At 42.5% G+C, this 23595-nt stretch overlaps 2 protein-coding genes and 1 pseudogene across 3 annotated transcripts in view; all 3 read right to left on the bottom strand.

The window, feature by feature from the left end:
* The window catches only part of LOC131420905 (peroxisomal succinyl-coenzyme A thioesterase-like), a 202085-nt gene that overhangs the window by 37291 nt on the left and 141199 nt on the right, over positions 1 to 23595 (bottom strand). The window lies entirely within an intron of this gene.
* LOC131420911 (acyl-coenzyme A thioesterase 1-like) lies at positions 825 to 8593 on the bottom strand (annotated as a pseudogene).
* LOC131420904 (acyl-coenzyme A thioesterase 1) lies at positions 15988 to 22353 on the bottom strand. 2 transcript variants are annotated; one of them, XM_058567297.1, is made up of 3 exons: positions 21895 to 22353; positions 19851 to 20053; positions 15988 to 17164 (listed from the first exon to the last, which is right to left on the bottom strand). In XM_058567297.1, the coding sequence occupies exons 1-3, from the start codon at positions 22349 to 22351 to the stop codon at positions 16763 to 16765; spliced, it is 1062 nt and encodes a 353-aa protein (XP_058423280.1). In that variant the 5' UTR covers positions 22352 to 22353; the 3' UTR covers positions 15988 to 16762. The 2 variants fall into 2 exon arrangements, with proteins under 2 accessions (XP_058423280.1, XP_058423279.1); XM_058567296.1 differs by having other exon boundaries at positions 16794 to 17471.

Here is a 23595-nt window from a genome sequence, read left to right as displayed (position 1 = left end):
GGGATACTGAGCCCAGCTCTCCATTTATTTTGTGAGGAACTTCTCTGAGACTTGGTTTCCTCATCTGGAACATGAGGATAAGACCTGCTTCACAGATTGGTGAGGATTAAATGATGAGCACATGGTGGTACAGAAAAAAAGCTGACATAAAAAACGAGCACTGTACTGTTTTTGAATTTCAGGAAAAAAACCTGTAAGGAATTGCTTTACTAAAAATGAAAACTGAAGAAACAGAACACTATAATCATAAATTATGATTTTTTTACTTTAAATACATTAAGCTTTTTTTTTTTTTTTTGTGAGGAAGATCAGCCCTGAGCTAACATCCACGCTAATCCTCCTCTTTGTTTTTTGCTGAGGAAGACCGGCTCTGCACTAACATGTATTGCCAATCCTCCTCCTTTTTTCCCCCCAAAGCCCCAGTACATAGTTGTATGTCATAGTTGCACGTCCTTCTAGTTGCTATATGTGGGACATGGCCTCAGCATGGCCGGAGAAGCAGTGCATCAGTGCGCGCCTGGGATCTGAACCCTGGGCCGCCAGTAGCAGAGCGTGCGCACTTAACCGCTAAGCCACGGGGCCGGCCCTAAATACATTAAGCTTTAAGAAAAGTTTAATGATGTTATGGTGGAACGATTTTTATCCAATGATGTAAATATTAAATCATCATTTATTTTCACACTAATCATTGTTAAAATCACTTGTGTAATTCATCTAAATAATGTTTACCAGCTTTGGAAACAGCTAAATCATAAAGGTCCATATGTGTAAATAGGAACATAAAATTGATCTGCACTAGGAGAATTGTTATTCATCCAAGGGGAAGATATTGAAGAACTAAAAATGTATTCGCTTTGAAAATTTTTAGTAGTTTTACATCTAACTAGTAATCAATCTATAGCTAAGGTCATAACTTCCATTCTTAAGGGAGAAACACAAATCTGATCATATTTTTGATATATAGTGCTTTTCTTCCACCGTAGGTAATCATTTATTAATAATTAAATTATTAAACCAATTCAACAAATAATTTTAAAAAAATCACTGAGCTCCAATAACGTACCAGGCCCTATTAATCAGTGTTATTCACTTTTCCTTTTAGAGCTAAAGCCTTGTCAGTTGTGTGTTGTGAGATACTGAAAGGAATGCTTTTTCCATCTGTGTGTTTTCTGCAGAATCACTCTCCTCCCAAACAACTGAACAGGTATGTAGTTTATAAAAATCTTGAAAACTCATTGCTAAGTTCATTTAAACAGTAAGGGGCCAGAAAAACCTAAGTCATTATTAAAAAGAAAAAAACTATACATACTCACTAATTGTGGCAGCTGTTCCCAGGATAGATTAGCATCAGAGATGCCCCACAATCAAATAAAAGATTAAAATTTTGCTGGGATTGTCCCCTTTCGCTCACCTAAGTGTTTGTGGAAGAAAGTCTGGAGCTGCTTCTAGGCATCCACCTGGGCCATGGCATGAGCCCTGTGCTCCCCTCCCCAGATGACAGGACGGCCCACCATGGCGAACAGGGAAGCCCCGCACCAAGTGAAGTAAGGAGGCTCAATGTAGTGCCCCGCTCCTGGGTAACAGATGATCTGGGGCTTCTCCTTACCATGGCCTGTAAGCATTTAGAGGCCTCACTGGCATAGAATTCACTCTTGCAAGTGTGGTCATCCTGACCTACAAGGAACAGGAAGGCAGTCTCAGCCCTTTCCACAGGAATGAAGCTCTTCTGGTCAGGTCCTTCCAAAGGGCTGTTCAGGGCATCCAAAATATCTGCAAAGCCATCTCTGGTCACCTTGACTCGATTTGGGTTGAAACACACCAGGCGCAGGGTCTCCCCCTTGTAGTGTAAGGCTCCACCGACATTGGCCACAAAGCCATTAATTATGATGGCAGCAGTGATGCCCTTCAGGAATGAGGCCATGGAGAGGCAGAGATCACCTCCTTTGGAAATCCCAAGCAGCCCAACTCCTGGACCCTTTACCTAGAAAAGGACGGAGGAAAAAGAAGGAGAATGAGTCCGTGACCAGTGCAGTGTGGTGAGTAGTGTCCGTACTTTGATTCAGCTGGAAATGAGTCTGAATCTGGGTTCTACCAATATTCTCGCTTTAAAGACTTCATTAAACTTCTGTAAAGCTCAGTTTCCTCATCAGTAAAACGTAGCTAATCCCTATGGTCTGCAGTCTATGTGAAGATCAAATGAGAAACCATATGTAAAGCACTTAGCCTGATGCTTGTCAATTAACAGCATTCAAACAAATCCAAAAATGTTTTATATTTAGTCCATAGCACCTTCACACTTCGGGGGCTCTTTAGTTAAGGAAATTCATGGTAATGCGAAGGAATTTAAGGTGAATGTAAGTAGCGCTCCATTTGTGCGTAAGTTTCCAGATGCATGTGTAAGCATTGGAGAAGAGAAGGCCTGTACTTCAAAGAAAATTTTTCTTCCTGAAATTAATAGTTCCTTTTTTTCAGAGAACACTTGGGGTAATTAAATAGTTAATTAGCAGACACGGTATATGTATGCAGTACAAAATCATAACCAAGTATATATGAAAATGCCAAAGTATTAATCTAAGTCTACTTGCCAGCTTCTAAATCATTATTAATTTGCTTATGTATTTGTTTTGTTTCTAACATATAACTGGTAGCAGGTACCAAAAGGTTTAAGACAATGTAATGGCTAGAATTATCTCCTAGACAACTAATAACATTTATAAGAACTATAATAATAATAATAGTAGGTAACATCTTCAACTTCCCTAAATGAGGCTCTTCCTGAGCTCTATTTAGTCTCATCCACTTACACTTCCACTATTCTTTTTTAAAAAAATTATTTTACGGAGATCACATCGGTTTACAACATTGCATAAATTTCAGGTGTACATTATTATATTTCAGCTTCTGTGTAGACTGCATCATGTTCACCACCAATAGTCTAGTTTTTACCCATCACCATACATACATACCCCTTTACCCCTTTCACCCTCCCCCATCCCCTTTCCCTCTGGTAGCCACCATCTGTTCTCCTTGTCTATGTGTTTGTTATGTTTATTAATCTTCCACAAATCATACGGTATTAGTCTTTCTCTAACTTATTTCACTTAGCATAATACCCTCAAGGTCCAGCCATGTTGTCCCAAATGGCACAATTTTGGTTTTCTTAATGGCTGAGTAGTATTCCATTGTATATGTATACCATATCTTGTTTATCCATTCATGCGGTGATGGACACTTCGGTTGCTTCCAAGTCTTGGCTATTGTGAATAATGCTGTGATGAACATAGGGATGCATATATGTTTTTGAATTAGTTTCTTTCATGTTTGGATAAATACCCGGAAGCTAGATCATATAGTATTTCTATTTTTAATTTTTTGAGAAATCTCCATACTATTTTCCATAGTGGTTGCACTAATTTGCATTCCACCAGCAGTGTATGAGGGTTCCCTTTTCTCCATATCCTCTCCAACACTTAGTTCCTGTCTATTTTTAATTTTTTTCGCAGGGGAAGATTTGCCCTAAGCTAACATCTGTTGCCAGTCTTCCTCCTTTTTTCTTCCTTTTTCCTCCCAAAGCCCCAGTACATTGTTGTGTATAGTTGTAAGTTCTTCTGGTTCTTCTATGTGAGCTGTGGCCACGGCATGGCTACTGACAGTCAAGTGGTGTGGTTCCGCACTGGGGAACCGAACCCGGGCTACCAAAGTGGAGTGTGCTGAACTTTAACCACTAGGCCATCAGGGCTGGCTCGTCTTGTCTTTTTAATAGTAGCCATTCTGACGGGTGTGAGGTAATATCTCATTGTAGTTTAGATTCGCATTTCCCTAATAATTTACACTTCTATTACTCTGCCTCAGTGTCCTGTTAATTTCCTTTTTTAAGCACTTTGAATTTTATAATTATTTTTTGCCTACTCCTTCCCTCCCTCAACCCCCTACTGCACTCTAAGCTCACGTGGACATTACCTTGTCTTCCTTGCTTCAGTACAACCTGTGCCTAACTCAAGACCTGGCACCTCATAAACCCTCTAGTGTTTGTTGAATGAATAAGTGTTTACCTTTAAATGTCAGGCCCCATTTCAAGGGCTTCACAAGCGTTATCCATTTAACTCTTACAACAGACCTGGAATGAGGAGACAAAGCTCAGTCAGGTTGCAGAATTTAGCCAAGTTCACAAAGCCACAAAACAGTGATACTGCTAGGACAACCAACTGTCCTGGTTTGCCTGGGGGAGTATCCTGTCTAAGCATTGGAAGGCCTGTATCACAGGAAACCTTCAGTCCTGGGCAAACCAGGACGGTTGGTCACCCTACCTGGCACTCAAACATCAGACTGTCCAACCAATGCTGTGCAATACTAGACACGTCCTAGCTCAGAAATTTACTTTTTTTCTGTGAATTTGGAAAAGGCTATATATTTGATTTTCTCAGAGAACATCTGTATTCCTCAGTCGACTGAGCTAAAAATTAACCTACCTTTAAGTGCGGGAGATATCTAGGAAACTACCGTCTAAACCAAAAGACTAGAAGAACAGCCAATCTGAGGGTGATTAAGCAGGTAGTTCACAGCTTCTTCAAAGTACACCAGGTGGAGGGTCTCCATGCCCTTGGGGAGGTCCTCATAGTTATAATAAGCCAGAGCCATCACAGCAAAACCCTTCCTGCCAGCAGACTAGCTCGGTACTCCAGAAGGCCACCTCCAGTTCCAAAAATGTCCACAATTCCAGGAAAGGGCCCAGGTCCTTGGAAAGAAACAAAACACAGATCTAGTCCTCAAACTGCCTTTCAAATCTGTCGGACTCTGTTGTTTATTTGGAGGGCAGGTGGGGGACTTCCTAGCATTGGGATCTCCTTTCCTATTTTGAGAGGAGGCCCTGTTAGGTATAGTATTAGTGGGATCCAGAGCCCCACTTTCACTAAAAAAGCCAAAGTGGGGAGATCCTCCCTCTCCTCCTAACCTAGACTCAGCCACTGAGCCTTTCCACGGTACTTGGAATGCCCAGCGAGTGATACAATGACGTAAGAACTGTTTAGAATTTACTCAGGGCAGCAGCGTTGACACTGATTCCAACAGCAGCCCCCTGCGTATCTAGCGTCAGCAGTGCCCAGCGGTGGCATGGGTGCTGTGAGCTTAACTGAGGTTCCTGCTGTCTAGTTTCCCTTGGGTCCTCTCAGTGTTCTGATCTTGGTTCCCCAGTCTTCTGGTTGATCGTGTTCCTAAACCAATAGCCTTGCAATAAATTCCTTTCCTACTTAAGTAACCCAGAATCTGTTTTGATGCTTGCAACTCAGAATTCTGATTGATTTGCCTTCCAAATATTGTGATGTCAAAAGCCATCTTTGGTCTTTTTGGAAATACCCGGAAAAGAACTCTAAATTCTCAGGCAAAATTATAACACATGATAGGCCTATGATTTTCCAGACTGTATCGAGATGGTCAAACTGAATCCACATTTCCTCCACACCTGCTGTCCCAAATTCCCAGATCTCTGTAATTAGAGTAAAATTTTAACTAACAAGGACACAGGACATTTTTTTCTTTCCAAATGAGAAAAATAAATCTCTCGGCAGCATGGATAATGTGTTGATGAATATTTCACAATTTACGTTTCTTTGATGGTCATTTACGTTGGTGAATGTCATAATAATTTTTTGTTATTACAAACAATGCTGCTATAAACATCCTGTAAACTCCAGGTACAAGAGTTTTTCTAGGGTTATATATAGAAGTGGAGCTCCCAGGTTATTTATATATGTACATTGCAACTTTACTAAGAACTGCCCAATTGCTCTCCAATTGCCTCTAACTTAACTCTCACAGGCAGTGCGGCATGTTCTTGTTTTATCACATCCTCCTCAGCACTTGACAATCAGGTTTTTTAAAATGTTGGCCTTTCTCATGGAAGTGAGAAGGTCTCCTACAATAGTTTTAAAGTGTACTTCTTTGATCACTAAGGAGTTGAGAATCTCTTATATATTTATCGCCATTCTTTTTCCCTTTTTAAAAAATTTTGACTTTTTATATTCTTTGCCTGTTTTTCTAGAGTCGTATGCCTTTCTTATTGACTTGTAGATCTTTTAAAATACATATTCTGGATTCTGATCATTCATCTATGGTATATGTTGTAAACATCTGTCACTTGTCTTTTAACTTTGTCTTGTTTTTTGTCCCACTGAAGTTTTTCTATTTCTTTTACAGTTTGTGATTTCTGAGTCTTATGTAAGAAACCTTTCCCAGTTCTGAGGTTATAAAGATATCCACACTTTTTTCCCAATAAAGTGTTGTTTTTCACATATAATTCATCTGAAATTCACTTTTGTGTATAATGTGAGAAAGGGATCTAATTTTTCCCAAAAAATAAATGCCTAACAAACTGCCTTTCCTCAATAATTTAAACTACTACCTCTCTCATAGTCCATGTTCCCACCTATTTGTCCATTCCTATGTCATTTTAATCACTTTTAATCATAGGAATCACAATTCCTATGTCTAGTTTTAATCACTAGAGCTTAATAGTAAGACTTGATTCTTTTAAGGCAAATGTCTTATTATTACCTCCTGGTTCTCCTTTCTTAGAGTTGTCTTATATAACAAACTTTTTTCATTTGCCCATAAAACGTGTGTGTAGACGCACACACACAGATCTATTTGTCTGCTTACAAAAGTGAGATCATATTATGCACATTTCCACACCTTGCTTTTTTCACTCAGCAGTACATCCCAGATGTCCTTACATCTTTCCACATCGTCTTCCTACATACAGATGTACCTCATCCACAGTTGCAGATTATTCAAAAGTGTAGACATACCATAATTTAATTCCCTAATGAATGGAAATTTATCTTCAATTTTTCAATACTACAAGTACTGCTGTAAAACATTTGTGTATTTGTGCAGAAGAGATTCCTCAAGGTAGAACTGCCACCTTGAAGGGTATTACAGCAGTTTTTAGAAGAGAAACTCAAGTCAGATCAGGAGTTCACTGAGTACAGAGGGCATGGGTTAACCAACAAGGACTGATTCCAATAGGAAAGGGAGCCCAGGAGAGAGGGTCTGCCCAGTAGTGGGGAGAATGAAGATATCCTAACTGATTGCAAGTTGCAATCAGGAGATGTAGCGAAAACGACGACAGTGGAAAATCAGACAATGCTGGCGAACTCAGGAATTAATGAACTGTTCCAGAGTCCTAGAAAACACTGAAGTTTAAAAACAGTGTCCTAAGTGGGATATGGGATTGTGGGAGAGAGTAAAATCTGGAAGGCAACTCACCTGTCCCTGAGAAGGTCAAGTGTGTTTCCATATCGGAGACTTTTTATTATATACCACTTTGTCCTGTTGATATTTTCCTTGTTACTATTTAAATCTTAACTATTATAATATTTTAAGGTTGTTTACCCAAGAACCTCCTCTCTCAGTTTTGCAACCTTTCTTCCGTTTTCCAAAACAATATTAGGGTTACTTAAACTGGCAAAAGGAGGCTTTACATAGTAGAACTGTGTCACCCTTCGCCTTTAACTAAACTGCACCTTTCTGTCAGGGCTTGAACAATTCAAAGAGACACAAACAACTGGCCAATGACCTGCGAACAGTTTTCCAGGAGCACACTGTACTTTTCAAGCCTCTTTGTCTGGACAGTGGTTCTCAAACTTCAGCGTGCCTCACAATTACCATGGAAGGCTGGTTAAAACACAGATTGCTGGCCTCCACTCGCACTATTTCAGATTGCTTCGGTCTAGGATGGGGCCGCAGTGTTGAATTTCTAACCAGTTCTCTGATGCTGCTGCTGTCGCTGGGCCATGTTTGGAGAATCACTGTTCCACAACAGTGGCGCTCTGACTTTAATGTGCACACAGACACACGGGGGATCTTTTCAAAATGCAGATCATAATTCAGCAGGTCTGGGGCAAGGTCTGATATTGTGCATTTCCAATCAGCTTCCAGTAATACTTGTGGGGTTGACCCTCGTTTCTAGGGCGACGCCCTCAGTGATCGCTGACCTCTAAGGGCTCCTAGGAAAGTTGAGGGGGAAGGGGAGTCTGCATAGTCCCGCCAAGCCAAACACCACAGGAAGAGAGAAACAGGGAAGCGGATCTCTCACCTGGCGGCAGGAAGAGCGTGGCGCGCACCCGGCCCGCGCGCACCGGCTCCCGCCGCACCCCGGGCCCCAGGAAGTCGCGCTCGTGCACCGCCCGGCCCAGCAGCCGCCCGCCCTAGGGCTCGTGGCCATCGAGCACCTCCAGCTCCACGGCGAAGAGCGTCCGCACGTCCCGCTTCACCAGCCGCAGCAAGGGCTTCTCGGGCTCCAGGGCCCAGAGGAGCCCCATGGGCTTGAGCCCCGCGAAGCTGCCGCCCAGCGCGGGCGCGCGCTCCAGGTCGAGCTCGCCCTCGGCGTCGGCGCAGTAGCGCGCGTGGGCCCGGAAGAGCGCGCCCTTGTCGTCGCGCAGGGACGCGCGCAACGTGACCGGCTGCCCCGGTGCCAGGCCGCGCACGGCGATGCGCACGGGCTCGTCCCAGCGGCAGCGTCCCGCAGGCTCCAGGATCACCGTCGCCGCCATCCTAGAGGTGCGCTGCCGCCGTCTAGGCCGAGCCGTGAAGCGCAGGCCGGAGTCGGGTCCTAGCCTGTGGGGAGCGCGCCAGGAGGCCCGACAGGGTCACGTGCCCCGTCGCGCGCGGAGCAGTTGGTGGCTGAGCCTCCTCAGGAGGCGTCTGTGCGCCTCAGACCCGTGGACCCTGCGCCCCGGTTTTTCTGAGGTAACATCCCCTGTGGTTCTCCTGGCCCGGGGCGGGGCGCGCAGGGGCGTCCTGAGGTTCTGGCTGTGGCACCGAGCCCGCTGCCGGAGGACGATTCTCGTCTATAACCAATCTGACTTGTTGGAGTTAAAGTTATTAGGTGATCATTAGCGGTAACACCAGAGCTGAATGAGTTTATGTAGAATTCCGAGAATTCCAGCTCCTTCGTGGAAAAGGGCAACCCTTTTTTTCCCGTAATTTTTAGTGAATTATGATGTACATACTAAGAAGTGCACATATCCTAAGTGTACAGTTCAGTGAAATTTTTCAACCTGAACGTACTCGCGTGACCAGGCACAGGGATCCAAGAACATCATTAGTCGCAGTCCAGAAGCCACCCTCATTCTTGCTCCAGGCACTTCCCCTTTCCCCAAAGGTACTCAATCCTGCTTCCAACAAAATGGGTTAGTTTTTCATAACTCTGCACTTTATGGGAATGAATCCTTCAGTGTGTCTTCTTTGGTGTTTTTCTCTTTTTGCTCAACATTGCTTGTGAAATTCATTGATATTGTTGGGTGTAGTTATAACCCCACGGGGGCGCCTACAGTTCATAGGTCTTGGTTGATTGGGACGTCACAGACCCGAGCACATGTGGTTTCTGCCCACGCAGCTTGCAGCAGAAGAAGCAATGCTGAAAGACACAAATGGAAGCACACTGTGTGACCAGGAGAAAATAAAGGGAAGGTGGACACAGTATACTGAAGATCTATATAGAAAAGACGAAAGGATGACAGATTCCTTTAAAGAAGGGTCCTGTGGGGAAGAACCTGTAATATTAGAAAGTGAAGTGAAAGCTCTCTGAAAGTACTGGGAAGAAGTAAGTCGCCAGGGGTAGATGGGATATGGATAGAATTGTTTCAAGCCACAGAGACTGAATGAAACCCGTATCCCACACCCACAAAGTTCAAGTAAGAAACAAATTAACCAAAGTTTCTGAGTTTGTTCACACAAGGTTAAAGTAAGAAAGGAATTAACCAAAATTTCTGAGCTTGTCTTGCAGAATAACAAGGGCACTGCAGATAAGGAAATAACTTGCTGAAAATCTCCTTCGACCATACATTGCGCAGGCACATTAAGGGACCAGAATGACCAATAAGTGAACTTTGGACATCACAGGCCAAAAATCTACCACATGTAACACCCGGAACCCCCCGAATTTACACGTGCGACCCATGAAGAAACATGAAAGTCACAGCTGCACAGAAGACTCTTGAAACTTCCTCTTGCTCTTGCTTAGCTCCCAACACCTTCCTACTCCCTACTTCCTGATTAATATCCCACAAACCACTGGAGGAGACAGATTTGAGAGATTTGCCTCTGTCTCCTCGCTTGACCCCCCTGCAATAAAGCCTTTTTTTTTCTACAAAAGGACCTTTGCCTTGGTATCTGCCCTTTCCGTTTTGCATTGGGCAGACAGACCCGCTTGTGATTGGTAATGTGAATCTGTCAAAATTCTGACAAGAACATGCCAACAAATATGGAAAACAAAGAAATGGGCTACAGACTGCAAACGCTCAATATATATCTCAATCTCCAAAAAGGGAGATGCCAAGGAATGCAGTAACCATAGGACTATTGCTCTAATTTCCCATGCAAGTAAAGTGATGCAGCAAAGGCTTTTACCCTATACGGAACAAGAAATGCCTGCTGTCCAAGCTGGATTTTGAAAAGGGAGGCACACGAGATCTAATTGCAATTATTCTTTGGCTACTGGGGTGCTCCAAAGAATTTCAAAAGGTTAGTCTGTTTTATAGACTACAGTAATGCCTTCGACTGTGTGGATTGTGAAAAACTATGGGCTTCTCTGAAAGAAATGGGGGTGCCTCAGCACTTGATTGTCCAGAGGTGTAACCTGTATTGTGGACAAGAAGCAACTGTCAGGACACAAAATAGAGAGAAAGGTTTCCTATAGGCTAAGGTGTCAGACAAGGGTGCATTTTATCTCCCTCTCTGTTTAATCTTTGTGCAGTACATATCATACAAAAAACTAGGCTAGACTCAGATGGAGGAATGAAAATTGGTGGAAGAAATATGAACAGTCTAATATATGCAGATGACACTGTCTTAGTGGCAGAAAGCAGCAATAACTTGAAACCACTTCTGATGAAAGTGCTAAAGCAGTGCTGAATTTGAACATCAAGGGACAGAAATCATGAGTATAGAAGAACTACATGACTTTAACACAGACGATAAAGACATTGTAATTGTTAAAGATTTTGTTCCTGTTAGTTCAGTCATCAACTTAAATGGAGACTGCAGGCAGGACATAAAGAGAAGACTGAGACTTGGGAGGGCAGCAATGAAAGAATTAGAAAACATCATCAGGGCTGGCCCGATGGCTTAGCGGTTAAGTGCGCGCGCTCTGCTACTGGCAGCCTGGGTTCGGACCCCAGGCGCGCACCGACGCACCGCTTCTCCGGCCATGCTGAGGCCACATCCCATGTACAGCAACTAGAAGGATGTGAAACTATGACATACAACTATCTACTGGGGCTTTGGGGGGAAAAAGAAAAGAGGAGGATTGGCAATAGATGTTAGCTCAGAGCCGGTCTTCCTCAGCAAAAAGAGGAGGATTAGCACGGATGTTCGCTCAGGGCTGATCTTCCTCTCTCTCTCACGCGCACACACACACACACACACACACACACACACACACACACAAAACCATCATCAAGTGTAAGGAAGTGTCATTAGAGACGAAGGCCAAGATCATCCACATCCTCATATGCCCAATTACTCTGTATGGGTGAGAAAGCCAGACGGTGAAGAAAGCTGACAGGAAAACAATCGATTCATTTGAAATATGTTGTTGGAGGAGAGCTGTTGGATACCCTGGACTGTCAGAAAGACAAACAAGTGGGTCCTAGAGCAAATTAAGCCTGAACTGTCGCTGGAGGCAAACGTATAAAACTGAGGCTGTCCTACTTTGGGCACATCATGGGAAAGCAGGATCTTTGGAAAAGACAATAATGCTGGGAAAAGTAGAAGGCAGCAGGGAAAGAGGAAGACCAAATACAAGATGGATTCACTCCATAAAGGAAGCCATAAGCATGAGTCTACAAAGCTGAGTAAGGCTGTTGCGGACAAGACGTTGTGGACATCACTCATTCATAGGGTCATCGGGAGTTGGAGCTGACTTAAGGGCGGGTAATAAGTTGTAGATCGCTCATCGTCACTGCTAAATAGTATTCCATTTTATGATCGTAACGATATTAGTCAGTTTTAATGCCTAGGGGCATTTGGTACTTCCCAGTTTGGAACTACTAGGAATAGTGCTCTAAACATTCAAGAACATGTCTTTTGATGGACGTATATGTTCATTTCAGTGCGATGTATGCCCAGGAGTGGAATTGCTGTATCATAGGGATTGAGAATGTTCAGCCTTAATAGATATGAAAAGTCAACCTTTTGAATGTGACCCTGATGCAATATAGATATAATGTCAAGGATGCCCAACATTTTATATATATTACAGTAATAGCCACTCTTTATCAATGCCACATCTGTTTTACATAAAAAATTTAACATGTTCACAAAGCACTGGGAGTATTTTTTAAATATTGCAGAGGAGGAAACTGAGGCTTGGAGAACATTTAACCACTAAGCGTTTCCCTCTAAAAAGTGTCAGAGCCTTCACTAACTCCAAATGTGGAACTCACAGCTGTGCAGCAGCGTTGTGATGAAATGTAATCAGAGGTCTAGCTCTGGCTTCAGCACTCACTAGTTCTTTAGCCTTCGGCAAGTTTGTTATCTCTTTGGGTCTCTGAGTTCTTGTATGTGATGTGATAAAAGTCTTCTATATGGGGATCAAACGTGATAGTGTATGTGAAAGTCTTAGAAGAATACCGTGATGCAAAATGTAATGTTTGGTTTCATAATAGCCAGAGATTGAGCCAATCCCAGTTTTGTTTGTCATGGTCTCAAGATATTTGCCATAGGTTTGCATATTGCTTTTTAAACTGCTCTGTAAAAGAAAAATCATAATTCTTTTTTAAAAAAAAGAATACATTTTCTTGAAACAGATGTAAGCAATACTGAAAAGTGTAATATGTGAAATGATAGAGTCTCTTCTCCAGTTCTCTGTTTCCCCCAAAGACGCATACATCCATCTAGATTTTTTTCCTATATATTTATAGTATATAAGTATATGGGAGTGTAAACATGCTCTATCTACTATTCTGCAACCCGCAAATGTATGTTTTCATTTTTCTGTGTATACTCAGGAATAGAATTGATGGGTCATGTGGTAACTGTATGTTTCATCTTTGGAGGAGCCGCCAGATTGTTTTCTAAAGTGATTGCATTGTTTTACATTCCCACCAGTGGTGTATGAGGGTTACAATTTCTCCACATCTTTGTCAACACTTATTATCATTTTTTTTTTTTTTTTTTTTTGCTAGGAAATGTTCTCCCTGGGCTAGTATCTGTTGCCAATCTCCCTCTTTTTTTTTTTTTTTTTTTTCATATGGCCACCACAATAGCATGGCTACTGACAGATGATTAGCATGGTTCCATGCCTGGGAACAGAACCCAAGGCCGCTGAAGCAGAGTGCACCGAACTTTAACCACTAGGCCATCAGGGCTGGCCCTATTATCTGTCTTTTTGACTACAGATATCCTAATGTGTACTAGTCTCATTGTAGTTTTGATTTGCATTTCCTTGATGGCTAACAATGTTGAGTATGTGTTCATGTACTAATTGGCCATTGTATATCTTCCTTGGACACATGTCTATTCAGATCCTTGGCTTATTTTTTCAGGTGGGCTGTCTTTTTATTATTGAGTTGAAAGAGTTCTTTTTATATTCTGCATATGGGTCCCTTATCAGATATGTGATTTGCAAATATTTTCTCTCATTCTGAGCTGTCTTTTCACTTTTTAAATCTTATCCTTTGATGCATAAAAGTTTTTAGTTTTGATAGAGTTAATTTCATCTATTTTAACTTATATTGCTTGTGTTTTGATGTCCAAACATTCCCCTAATCCAAAGCTACAAGATTTACTCCTATATTTTCTTCTAAGACTTCCATAGTTTTAGCTCCTACATTTAGGTCTTTGGTCCATTTTGAGTCAATTTTTGTGTATAGTTTGAGGTAGGATTCCAAATTCATTATTTTGCATGAGGATATCTAGTTGTCCCAACAAAATTTGTTGAAAACACATTCTTTCCTCCATTGAATTTTCTTGGAACCTTTGTGAAAAATCAATTGACTGTGAGTGTGAGAGTTTATTTCTGGACTCTCAAACCTCCATTGATCTTTAATGTCTATCTATATGCCTGTACCACATTGTCTTGATTACAGTTGCTTTGTAGTAAGGTTTCAAATTGGGAATTATGAGTCTTGAACTTTACTGTTTTCCAAGATTCTGAAAAAAAAGGAAAAAAAGGATTCTTGGTCTCTTGAATTTCCATAGGAATTTTAGGATCAGCTTGTCTATTTATGCAAAGAAGCCAGCTGGAATTTTGATGGGGATTGCATTGAATCTGTAGATCAGTTTGCAGAGTATATTAGTTTGCTAGGGCTGCTATAATAAATCCCACACACTGGGTGGCTTAAACAACATAAGTTTACTTTCTCACAGTTCTAGAGGCTAGAAATTCAAGATTAAGGTGTTAGCAGAGTTGTCTTCTTCTGGGGCCAGGAGGGAAGAATCTGTTCTAGGCCTCTCTCCTTTGTTTATGGATGACTATCTTCTCCTTGTATCTTCACATGGTCTTCTCTCATGCATGTTTGTGTCCTAATCTCTTCTTATAAGGACATCAGTCATATTGGATTAGTGTCCACTCATGTGACCTCATTTACCTTAATTACCTCTTTAAAGGCCCTATCTACAAATACAGTCACATTCTGAAATACTAGGGATTAGAACTTCAACATATGACTTTGGGGGAGCCACAATTCAGGCTATAACAGGGACTAGTGCCATCTTAACTTAGACTAACTAAGTTAACTAAGACTCAATATTAAGTCTTCTTATCCATGAAATGGGATGTCTTTCCATTTATTTAACTTTTCTTTATTTTTCTTCAACATTGTTTTCTAGTTTTAGAGTCTTCTTTTGAGGAAACCCAAACACCGATACTCTAAATTATTTTCCAAATTTCCTGGGAATTTTTATTATCTTAGATTCAGAAAACAGGAATCCTAGCAGTTGGTTAAAACTTATATCAAATACCACTATGTCTCTGAATTCTTTTCCAATCCTCACCTCAATAGTATGTAGTTTCACTCTTCCCTCCATAACACTTCCCTGTGGCATCTCTATTCTGCCTCTTCTTATCATCTCCTACCCAAAAGCATTTAAAGAGAAAATCATCCTGTGCCTCTTGAAATACATGGTCTACAATTTGACTTGGTCAGTAATAGACCCCCAAATCTCTGCTGCTTCTGCTTTTGATCCCTCATGACTGGCCCCAGCATCTCTAGAGAAGCCTGACACTCCAGCTTGATAAACAGCAAGACTCCTTGAAGTGTCTTGGACCATCTTGTTTACAGGCAATGTGCAAAGAGAGAATAAAGAGAGCAAAGATGAAAGGAGGAAGGGCAAATCACTTATATATGGTTAACAATCAAGGGAAGGGGTGTAGGCATTTTTGAGTAGGCTGTCAGCTCCTCCAAAACCATACATAGTGTAAGGCCAGGGCTTAAACATGGTTCCAGATCTACTCTTAAATGTATTTTTAGCATCTGGTACCCTGAAACAACCCCCACCCCTGCACTGCAAGTTCAGGAATTCCGCTGAAAACTTGTACTGGAGAAAGAAGAGCCATTTCCTTTCCCTGTGGCTGGGGCTGTTATCCTGCAGAGAGCACGGATGTGTTTTAAGGGAATTCCTGATGATGCACCTGAAGTTACTCAACCCTGTGTGTGTGAATGTGAACACACACGAATGTGCATGCTACTGGGTGGAGGAGAGGAGGCAGAAATAGATGGACAAATGGCTCTGTGCCCAAAGAAAATGAAGAATCACAGAGATGAGGGAAGCAGCTTAACAAAGAGAGAAGAAACTGGATTTGGGGATACTGAGCCCAGCTCTCCATTTACTTTGTGAGGAACTTCTCTAAGACTCGGTTTCCTCATCTGGAACATGAGGATAAGACCTGCTTCACAGATTGGTGAGGATTAAATGATGAGCACATGGTGGTACAGAAGAAAAAGCTGACAAAACAAGAACTGTACTGCTTTTGAGTTTCAAGGAAAAAAATGGGTCAGAAGTTGCTTTATTAAAAAAGAAAATTGAAGAAACAGAACACCATAATCATAAATTAAGGCATTTTTTACTTTAAATACATTAAGATTTATGAAAAGTTTAATAAGCTTATTGTCGAACAATTTTTATCAAGTGATGTCAATATTAAATCATCATTTATTTTCACATTAATCATTGTTAAAATCACTTACACAATTCATCTAAATAATGTTTTCCCAAGTTTGGAGACAACTAAATCATAAAGGTCCATATGTGTAAATAGGAACATAACTTAAAATTTATTTGCACTAAGAGAATCCTTATTCATCCAAGAAGAAGATATCAAGGAACTAAAAATGTATTTGATTTTAAAATTTTTAGTAGTTTTACATGTAAGTAGTAATCAATTTAAAGCTAAGATTTTAACTTAGATTCATAAAGGAGAAACTCAAATCTGATATTTTTTAATATATAATGCTTTTCTTGCACAATAAGTAATCATTTAACCTAATTATTAAATAAATTCAACAAATAATAAATAACTTTAACAAATAATTACTAAGCACCAATAATGTACCAGGCACTGTTAATCAGTGTTACTCACTTTTCCTTTCAGACCTAAAGCTTTGTCAGTTGTGTGTTGTGAGATACTAAAACGAATGCTTTTTCCATCTGTTGTATTTTCTGCAGAATCAGTCTCCTCTCAAACAAGTGAACGGGTACGTAGTTTATAAAATTCTTGAAACATCATTGGTCAGTTTGTTTTAAAAGTGATGGGAACAAAACTCTAAGTCATTATTAAAAAGAAAAAAACTACACATACACACCAGTTGTGGCAGCTCTTCCCAGGACTGATTAGCATCAGAGATGTCCCACAATCAAATAAAAGATTACAGTTTTCCTGAGAGTGTCTCCTTTTTCCCACCCAAGTGTTTGTGGAAGAAAGTCTGGAGCTGCTTCCAGGCATCCACCTGGGCCATGGCATGAGCCCTGGGCTCCCCTCCCCAGATGACAGGACGGCCCACCAAGGTGTGCATGGAAGCTGGGCACATGGGGAAGTAAGGAGGCTCAATGTAGTGCCCCGCCCCCGGGTAACAGATGATCTGGGGCTTCTTCTTACCATGGGCCTGTAAGCGTTTAGAGGCCTCAATGGCATAGAATTCACTCTTCCAGTTGTGGTCATCCTGACCTACAAGAAACAGGAAGGCACTCTCAGCCCTTTCCACAGGAATGAAGCTCTTCTGGTCAGGTCCTTCCAAAGGGCTGTTCAGGGCATCCAAAATGTCTGCAAGGCCTTCTCTAGTCACCTTGATGCGCTCTGGGTTGACGCCTAAAGGAGGCAGGGTCTCCCCCTTGTAGTGTAAGGCTCCACCAATATTGGCCACAGAGCCATTGATTATGACGGTGGCAGTGATGCCCTTCAGGAACGAGGCCATGGAGAGGCAGAGATCACCCCCTTTGGAAATCCCAAGCAGCCCAACTCCTGGACCCTTTACCTGAGAAAAGGACAGAGGATAAAAGAGAATAAGTCAATGACCAGTGCGGTGTTAGGAGTAGTGCCTGGAATTAGAAGTCAGGCGGAACTCAGCCTGCATCTGGACTCCACCATTTACTAAGGTTTGCAACCTTGAGATATTTACTTATTTTTCCTATTTTCCTTTCCATGATTTCTCCCACCATTTCTGGTGACTTCAGCAACCATGTGGATGATCAGCTAAATACTTTGGCCTCTCACTTCCTTGACTTCCATATCTCTAATCATCTTTTTCTCAACCCCACCTCAGCCACCCACTCCCACTGTCACAACCTAAGCTGAGTGATCATCAGTGAGTACATCATCTCCAAAATCTCAGCCTCAAGCATTCTACTCTCTCAGCACCATCTTAAATACTTCTAGTTTAGTCATTTTAGCCATTCTAGACTGCCCATTTCCACCTCTTTGACACCTTGACTACCACTTCTTTCACTATTCAATATCTGTGTCATGTTGTCACTTCCCACCTCATCCAGCTTAGATTTCGAGCTTCACTGTTATTATCACTCTCTTGCAAGCACTCTGAACTCCATTAATACCTGTCTTCCTTTGGTCAAGCACTAGCCTTGCTTAAATCCACCTGTTCACTTCTTCTAGGCCTGCATTTGTGCAAATGAACATTGCTGGAGGAAAAAAATACACATTTGTGCTGACAGGTCTTACTTTCACTTCATGACCACAAATGTCAAATCAGCATCCATATTGCCTATCGATCCTGCCACACTTCACTGATATGTTTCCTCTCCACATCTTCAAAAGACCATTCCACACCTTCTCCTGCTTCCTCAAGAAGCTTTAACTCCTGTTCACCTTCACTCTCAGCTCTTCATCCTTCATAGAGAAGACAGAAGCTATCTGGTAGGAACTCTTCCTCATTTTCTTTTGCCAAATCTACTTAGATCCGCATGAACTTAAGCTCTCTGCCGTCCCTCCTGGTTCCAAAGAAGTAGGTCTGTTCTTATCTACGGGCTCCCCTCTGCTTGCCTTGGGATCCCATCCATTCTCATTCTCAAACACTTCACTTCTGCAAATACTTCCTCTCTCTCTTTCCTTCATAACTTTCTTCTCTAGTGGCTCATTCCCATCAGTGAACTTCAGGCTCTAGTACCTCTTACATTTAATTAACAATCCCTTGACCCCACGTCTACTCTACCCTAGTTTTCTACTCTCTTTCACAATAAAGTTTGTGGGAAAAATTGTCTCTTTCAGTTGTTCTTTCTCCTCTTCCATTTTCTATTTAATCCCTTCTGAGGTCATTAGTGTTTGCACCATACCACAAGGACTGCTCTTGTCTCAGTCACCAAAATCTTCTATTACAAATGGCCATTTAATTGACCTTTCAACAGCAGTCTATTTTTTTTCTCATGGCTTCTACAATAACACCCTTGATTGGTTTCAATCATTTATTCCTCATGAAAGTACTAGGAATTAAATGTATTATCATCCCAATTATTCCAAAGAGGAAAGACATGCCACAAGGTCATGGTGCTGGTAATTGGCTAAATCAAAACTCATATTTAACTCTTCTCTATCTACATCTTATGCTGCTGGCTCCACTACACACTGTCACCTTTTCTAAGAGCTCAAAGCTTCCATCCACCATGAGCTCTGATTAAATTGTAAAATAAACAAGGTTCATCTTCTGATCCTCTGATACCCTGAGCCTAGAACCCTCAAAACATTTCCTAGTACCCAGGTTCTTTGGCCACCAGGTTCTTCCTTTAAAGCTTAATACTGTGCTCTTAGAGGGGACACAAGGAAGAGAAGGTTGTTAACACAAACGTTTGAACTGGGTCTTCTGGAAACAGTGATTCCCTTCCCCTTTCCCTCCATTTCCTGTGTCAAACCCAGGTTTCTGAAATATGTTTGGACTCATTATGAGATACTATAAAATACTGGAGCTTAAAATTCCGTAATACCTACTAAGAACATCTTTACTAGCAGGAAATATATTAGAGTACTGTATAATTGCAGAGAAACTATCTAGGAGAAGTGACTATTAAAGGTAGTATGGGGCCAGCCCTGGTGGCCTAGTGGTTAAGTTCATCACATCCCACTTTGGTGGCCCGGATTCGGTTCCCGGGCGCAGACCTACACCACTCGTCTGGCAGTGGCCATGCTGTGGAGGCAGCGCACATACAAAAAGAGGAAGATGGGCAGCAGATGTTATCTCAGGGTGAACATTCATCAGCAATTATAATCAATTAATTAATTAAGGTAGTGATCATTGGGGTTAGGGAGTGGCTGTCATGAATTTGTCAAGTTCTGTGAAAACCAAGAGCATTTCTGAGGAGGTGACCTGATACATAGACCACAAAGCTAAACTTAGAGAAGTTCCAACCTGAGGGTGACTAAGCAGGTAGTTCACAGCTTCTTCAAAGTACTCCAAGTGGAGGGTCTCCATGCCCTTGGGGAGGTCTTCATAGTTGTAATAGGCCAGAGCCATCACAGCAAAACCCTTCCCAGCCAGTAGACTAGCTCGATATTCCAGAAGGCCACCTCCAGCTCCAGAAATGTCTACAATCCCAGGAAAGGGCCCGGGTCCTTTGGAAAAAACAAAACACAAAAATGAACTTTTCCTGAAATTCTTGGTAGTGGTTTCAAAAGCCATCTTTTGTCTACTTGGTGATGTCAAAGTTTTCTATTGACAATCAGAAATGGTGACAGACCTCTGGTCTTCAAAGATGCAGACAGTGGCATAGGCTAAATCCACATTCCCCTCTACACTCAGAGCCTCAAAGCCCCACAGATTTATACAAAGAGCATGTATTACTTTTGTGATTAAAAATAATTTACAAAGAGACAACGAAAGCAGTAAAATCATTGCCCCCTCCCCAAACTGACAATGCCAAATGCCAGTGAGGATGTGGAGCAACTGGAACCCTCATACATTGCTGGTGGGAATGCCAAATGATACAGCCACTTTGGAAAACAGTTGGGCAATTTCTTATAAAGTGAAACATACACTTAACCATTTGCCCCAGCAATCTCACTCCTAGGTATTTACCCAAGAAAAATGAAAAGTTGTGTTCACACAAAAACTTGTATGCAAGTGTTGGTAGTGACTTTATTCATCATCTCCAAAGACTTGAAACCCAAATGTCCTTCAACTGGTGAATGAATCAACAAACTGTAGCACATCCATATAAGGGGTCCTACTGAGAAGCAAGAAGGAACTACTGATACTTTGAGCAACACGAATGAATCTCACATGCATTGTGCTAGACTCAAAAGGCTACATACTGGGTATGATTCCATTTGTTGGATATTTTCACCATTTACATCAAAAGTTTGTATTTCACAAGCAAAAGTTAAAGAATATGAAAGCAAATACTTTCTACCCAACACTTATAACTGAGTACTCACCATCAAAGCCCCCTGAGTCCCTGTGCCCCTTCCCTCCCTGTGGAATCTCCTGGATTTTATCATCCTCTTGATTTTCTTTACAGGATTGCCATTTCTACGTGTGCCTTAAACACTATTTTGTTTATTTTGCCTATTTTTTAATTTTATCTAAATGGATTGATATTGAATGTGTTCTTCTAGAACTTGTTTCACTCAACACTTTTTGAGAATTATCCATGGTGATTCTTGTAGCTGCAGTTCAATCGCTTTTGCTGCTCGAAATATACCTCCATTTATTCTTCAGTTCTGTTGTTGATGGACATTTGGGCGGTTTCCAATTGTTTTTGCTCTTACAAACAATACTTCTTGGTGCACATGTACCAGGAGTAGAATGACATAGTCAACTTTCTAAGTAAAAACAAATTGTTTCCAGGAGGAGATGATTTAACTATATTCCTTTAGCAGTGTATGCGAGTTCCTTTTCCTCCAGATACATGCCACCAACTGGTAATGTTAGACTTCTAAATTTTGGCAAATTTTGAGAGTGTGAAATGTATTGTGCAGTTTTATATTGCATTCCCCTGATTCCTAATGAGGGTAAGCATCTTTTTCTTTTTTCATTGGCCAATTGCTTTTTATGTAATGGTAAAATTATCCAGTAATTTCAGATTTCCAGTAGATAGCAAGAGGCGTTCCTCCTTCATGCTGATTTTCTTAAACCTTAATATATGTGAGAGTTAGAAGCAAAGTTGCAAAATTGAGAAACATAAAAAAATGAAACATTAAAAACTTAAAACTACCCATATTTTTTTTTTTTTCAATTACAACTGTCTTTTCCCTTTCTTTAGGATATTTTGTAACTGGCCTCTCAGTTTTGGAGCAGCAGAGCCATCTCCCCAGCCAGGCGTATAGTTCATTCCTGTGTCTTTGATACTTTAAGGCCCCAGGGACCTCCGGAAAGTTGGGAGCTACCTCCTTCCTCTAGGTAGAGCCAGGAGACACGAGAAAAGCTGCATGAAACAGGGCAGCGGGTCTCTCACCTGGCGGCAGGAAGAGCGTGGCGCGCACCCTGCCCGCGCGGACCGGCTCCCGCCGCACACCGGGCCCCAGGAAGTCGCGCTCGTGCACCGCCCGGCCCAGCAGCTGCCCGGCCTCGGGCTCGTGGCCGTCGAGCACCTCCAGCTCCACGGCAAAGGGCGTCCGCACGTCCCGCTTCACCAGCCGCAGCAAGGGCTTCTCGGGCTCCAGGGCCCAGAGGAGCCCCATGGGCTCGAGCCCCGCGAAGCTGCCGCCCAGCGCGGGCGCGCGCTCCAGGTCGAGCTGGCCCTCGGCGTCGCCGCGGTAGCGCGCGTGGGCCTGGAAGAGCGCGCTCTTGTCGTCGCGCAGGGACGCGCGCAGCGTGACCGGCTGCCCCGGGGCCAGGCCGCGCACGGCGATGCGCACGGGCTCGTCCCAGAGGCAGCGGCCTGCGGGCTCCAGGATCACCGTCGCCGCCATCTCGATCTTGGCGGAAAAGGGGCGGCCTGGCGTCTCTCCACCTCCCTGGGAAGCAGGCGCAGTTGGAACCTTTGCGTTACTCCCGTTGGACCGGCGTGGGAACACTCTGTAAGCCGCTGTGTGATGTTACCTAGGGTTTGTGCCAATCCGCTAGTGCCTGAATGGAAGAAAATATCTGCAAAGATGAGTTTAATCACCAATCCTGCAGTCCAATGTGGTCAGGGTCGAAATAGAGGTACAGAGACTGCTGAGAGCTAATGGGTTGGGAGAGATACTGGCAGTTCCAAGAATCTGAAGTTTTAAAAAGCATCCCAGGTGATTGTAAATCAGGTGATCGGTGGAGAAACATAGACCTAATCCCTCTTTTACCCCCAAATCGTTTACCAAGTCTTTTTCTTAGATCTAAAGTAACCTAGAGCGTCTTCCAGAGCAGGTAGATGTTTATGGAGTGAAACTTACCTGGGTTCCAGTCTGACCCTGCTCCTTAATAGCATGGTGATCCTTAGCAAGGTACGTGATGAAGCCTCTGAACCCAGTTTCCTTATCTGTAAAGGCTTATTGTGACGATTCCGTGGGCTAACATGTGTAAACACACCACACTGATACACCTATAGCAGGTGCTCAGTCAGAGTTCTGTCCTCAACTCACAAATCTGGTCACCACAGTGTCTGTTGGGTTACATCAGAGTTCTGGCAGGAAATAAGGGGCACTTTCAAACTGGAGTAATTTGAGGAGAGTTGCAAAAGAGACTGTTAGCAAAGGCATGGGCAAGGTTGAAAAGCAAAAGCAACAAGGTTTGGTACAGAACCTTGGGCCTGAAGGCTCAGGGGAGGAGAAACCTGGCAGGAGTTGTAGCCTTTATGGAGGGAGGCAGGCAACCTAAGGTGAAGTGGCAGGAGTGGGGAGAATAGACACCTTGACCTCACTCTTCTCTTGCCCCTCCGTATCTTGTGAGTGCCTCTCTTTGGCTGAACCCAACCATTAGCTTAGCTTACTTGAGTACAGAGCAGGGTGGATGGAGCATGTAGAAGATGCCCAGCCAATGGAGCTCCATAAATATTTATAAACTGAACAGAAAGATATCAGAGGAGGCCCCAGATCTCAGAGTTCAGTGAGCTTTGCCTGTTCCACCTCTTGAATTAACTACTGCAGCATGTTTTAAACACCTGTCGTTTGTAGTGTTACAGGCTGTCCTCAATAGGAACTCTCAGCTTGCAAAGAATTTACCTGGGTGCTGCGGCCAC

The sequence above is a fragment of the Diceros bicornis genome, chromosome 24, assembly GCF_020826845.1.
Source record: "Diceros bicornis minor isolate mBicDic1 chromosome 24, mDicBic1.mat.cur, whole genome shotgun sequence".
NCBI lineage: Eukaryota > Metazoa > Chordata > Mammalia > Perissodactyla > Rhinocerotidae > Diceros > Diceros bicornis.
The sequence above is the reverse complement of the archived record's forward strand: the minus strand, read 5'-3'. Positions and strand labels throughout refer to the sequence as shown.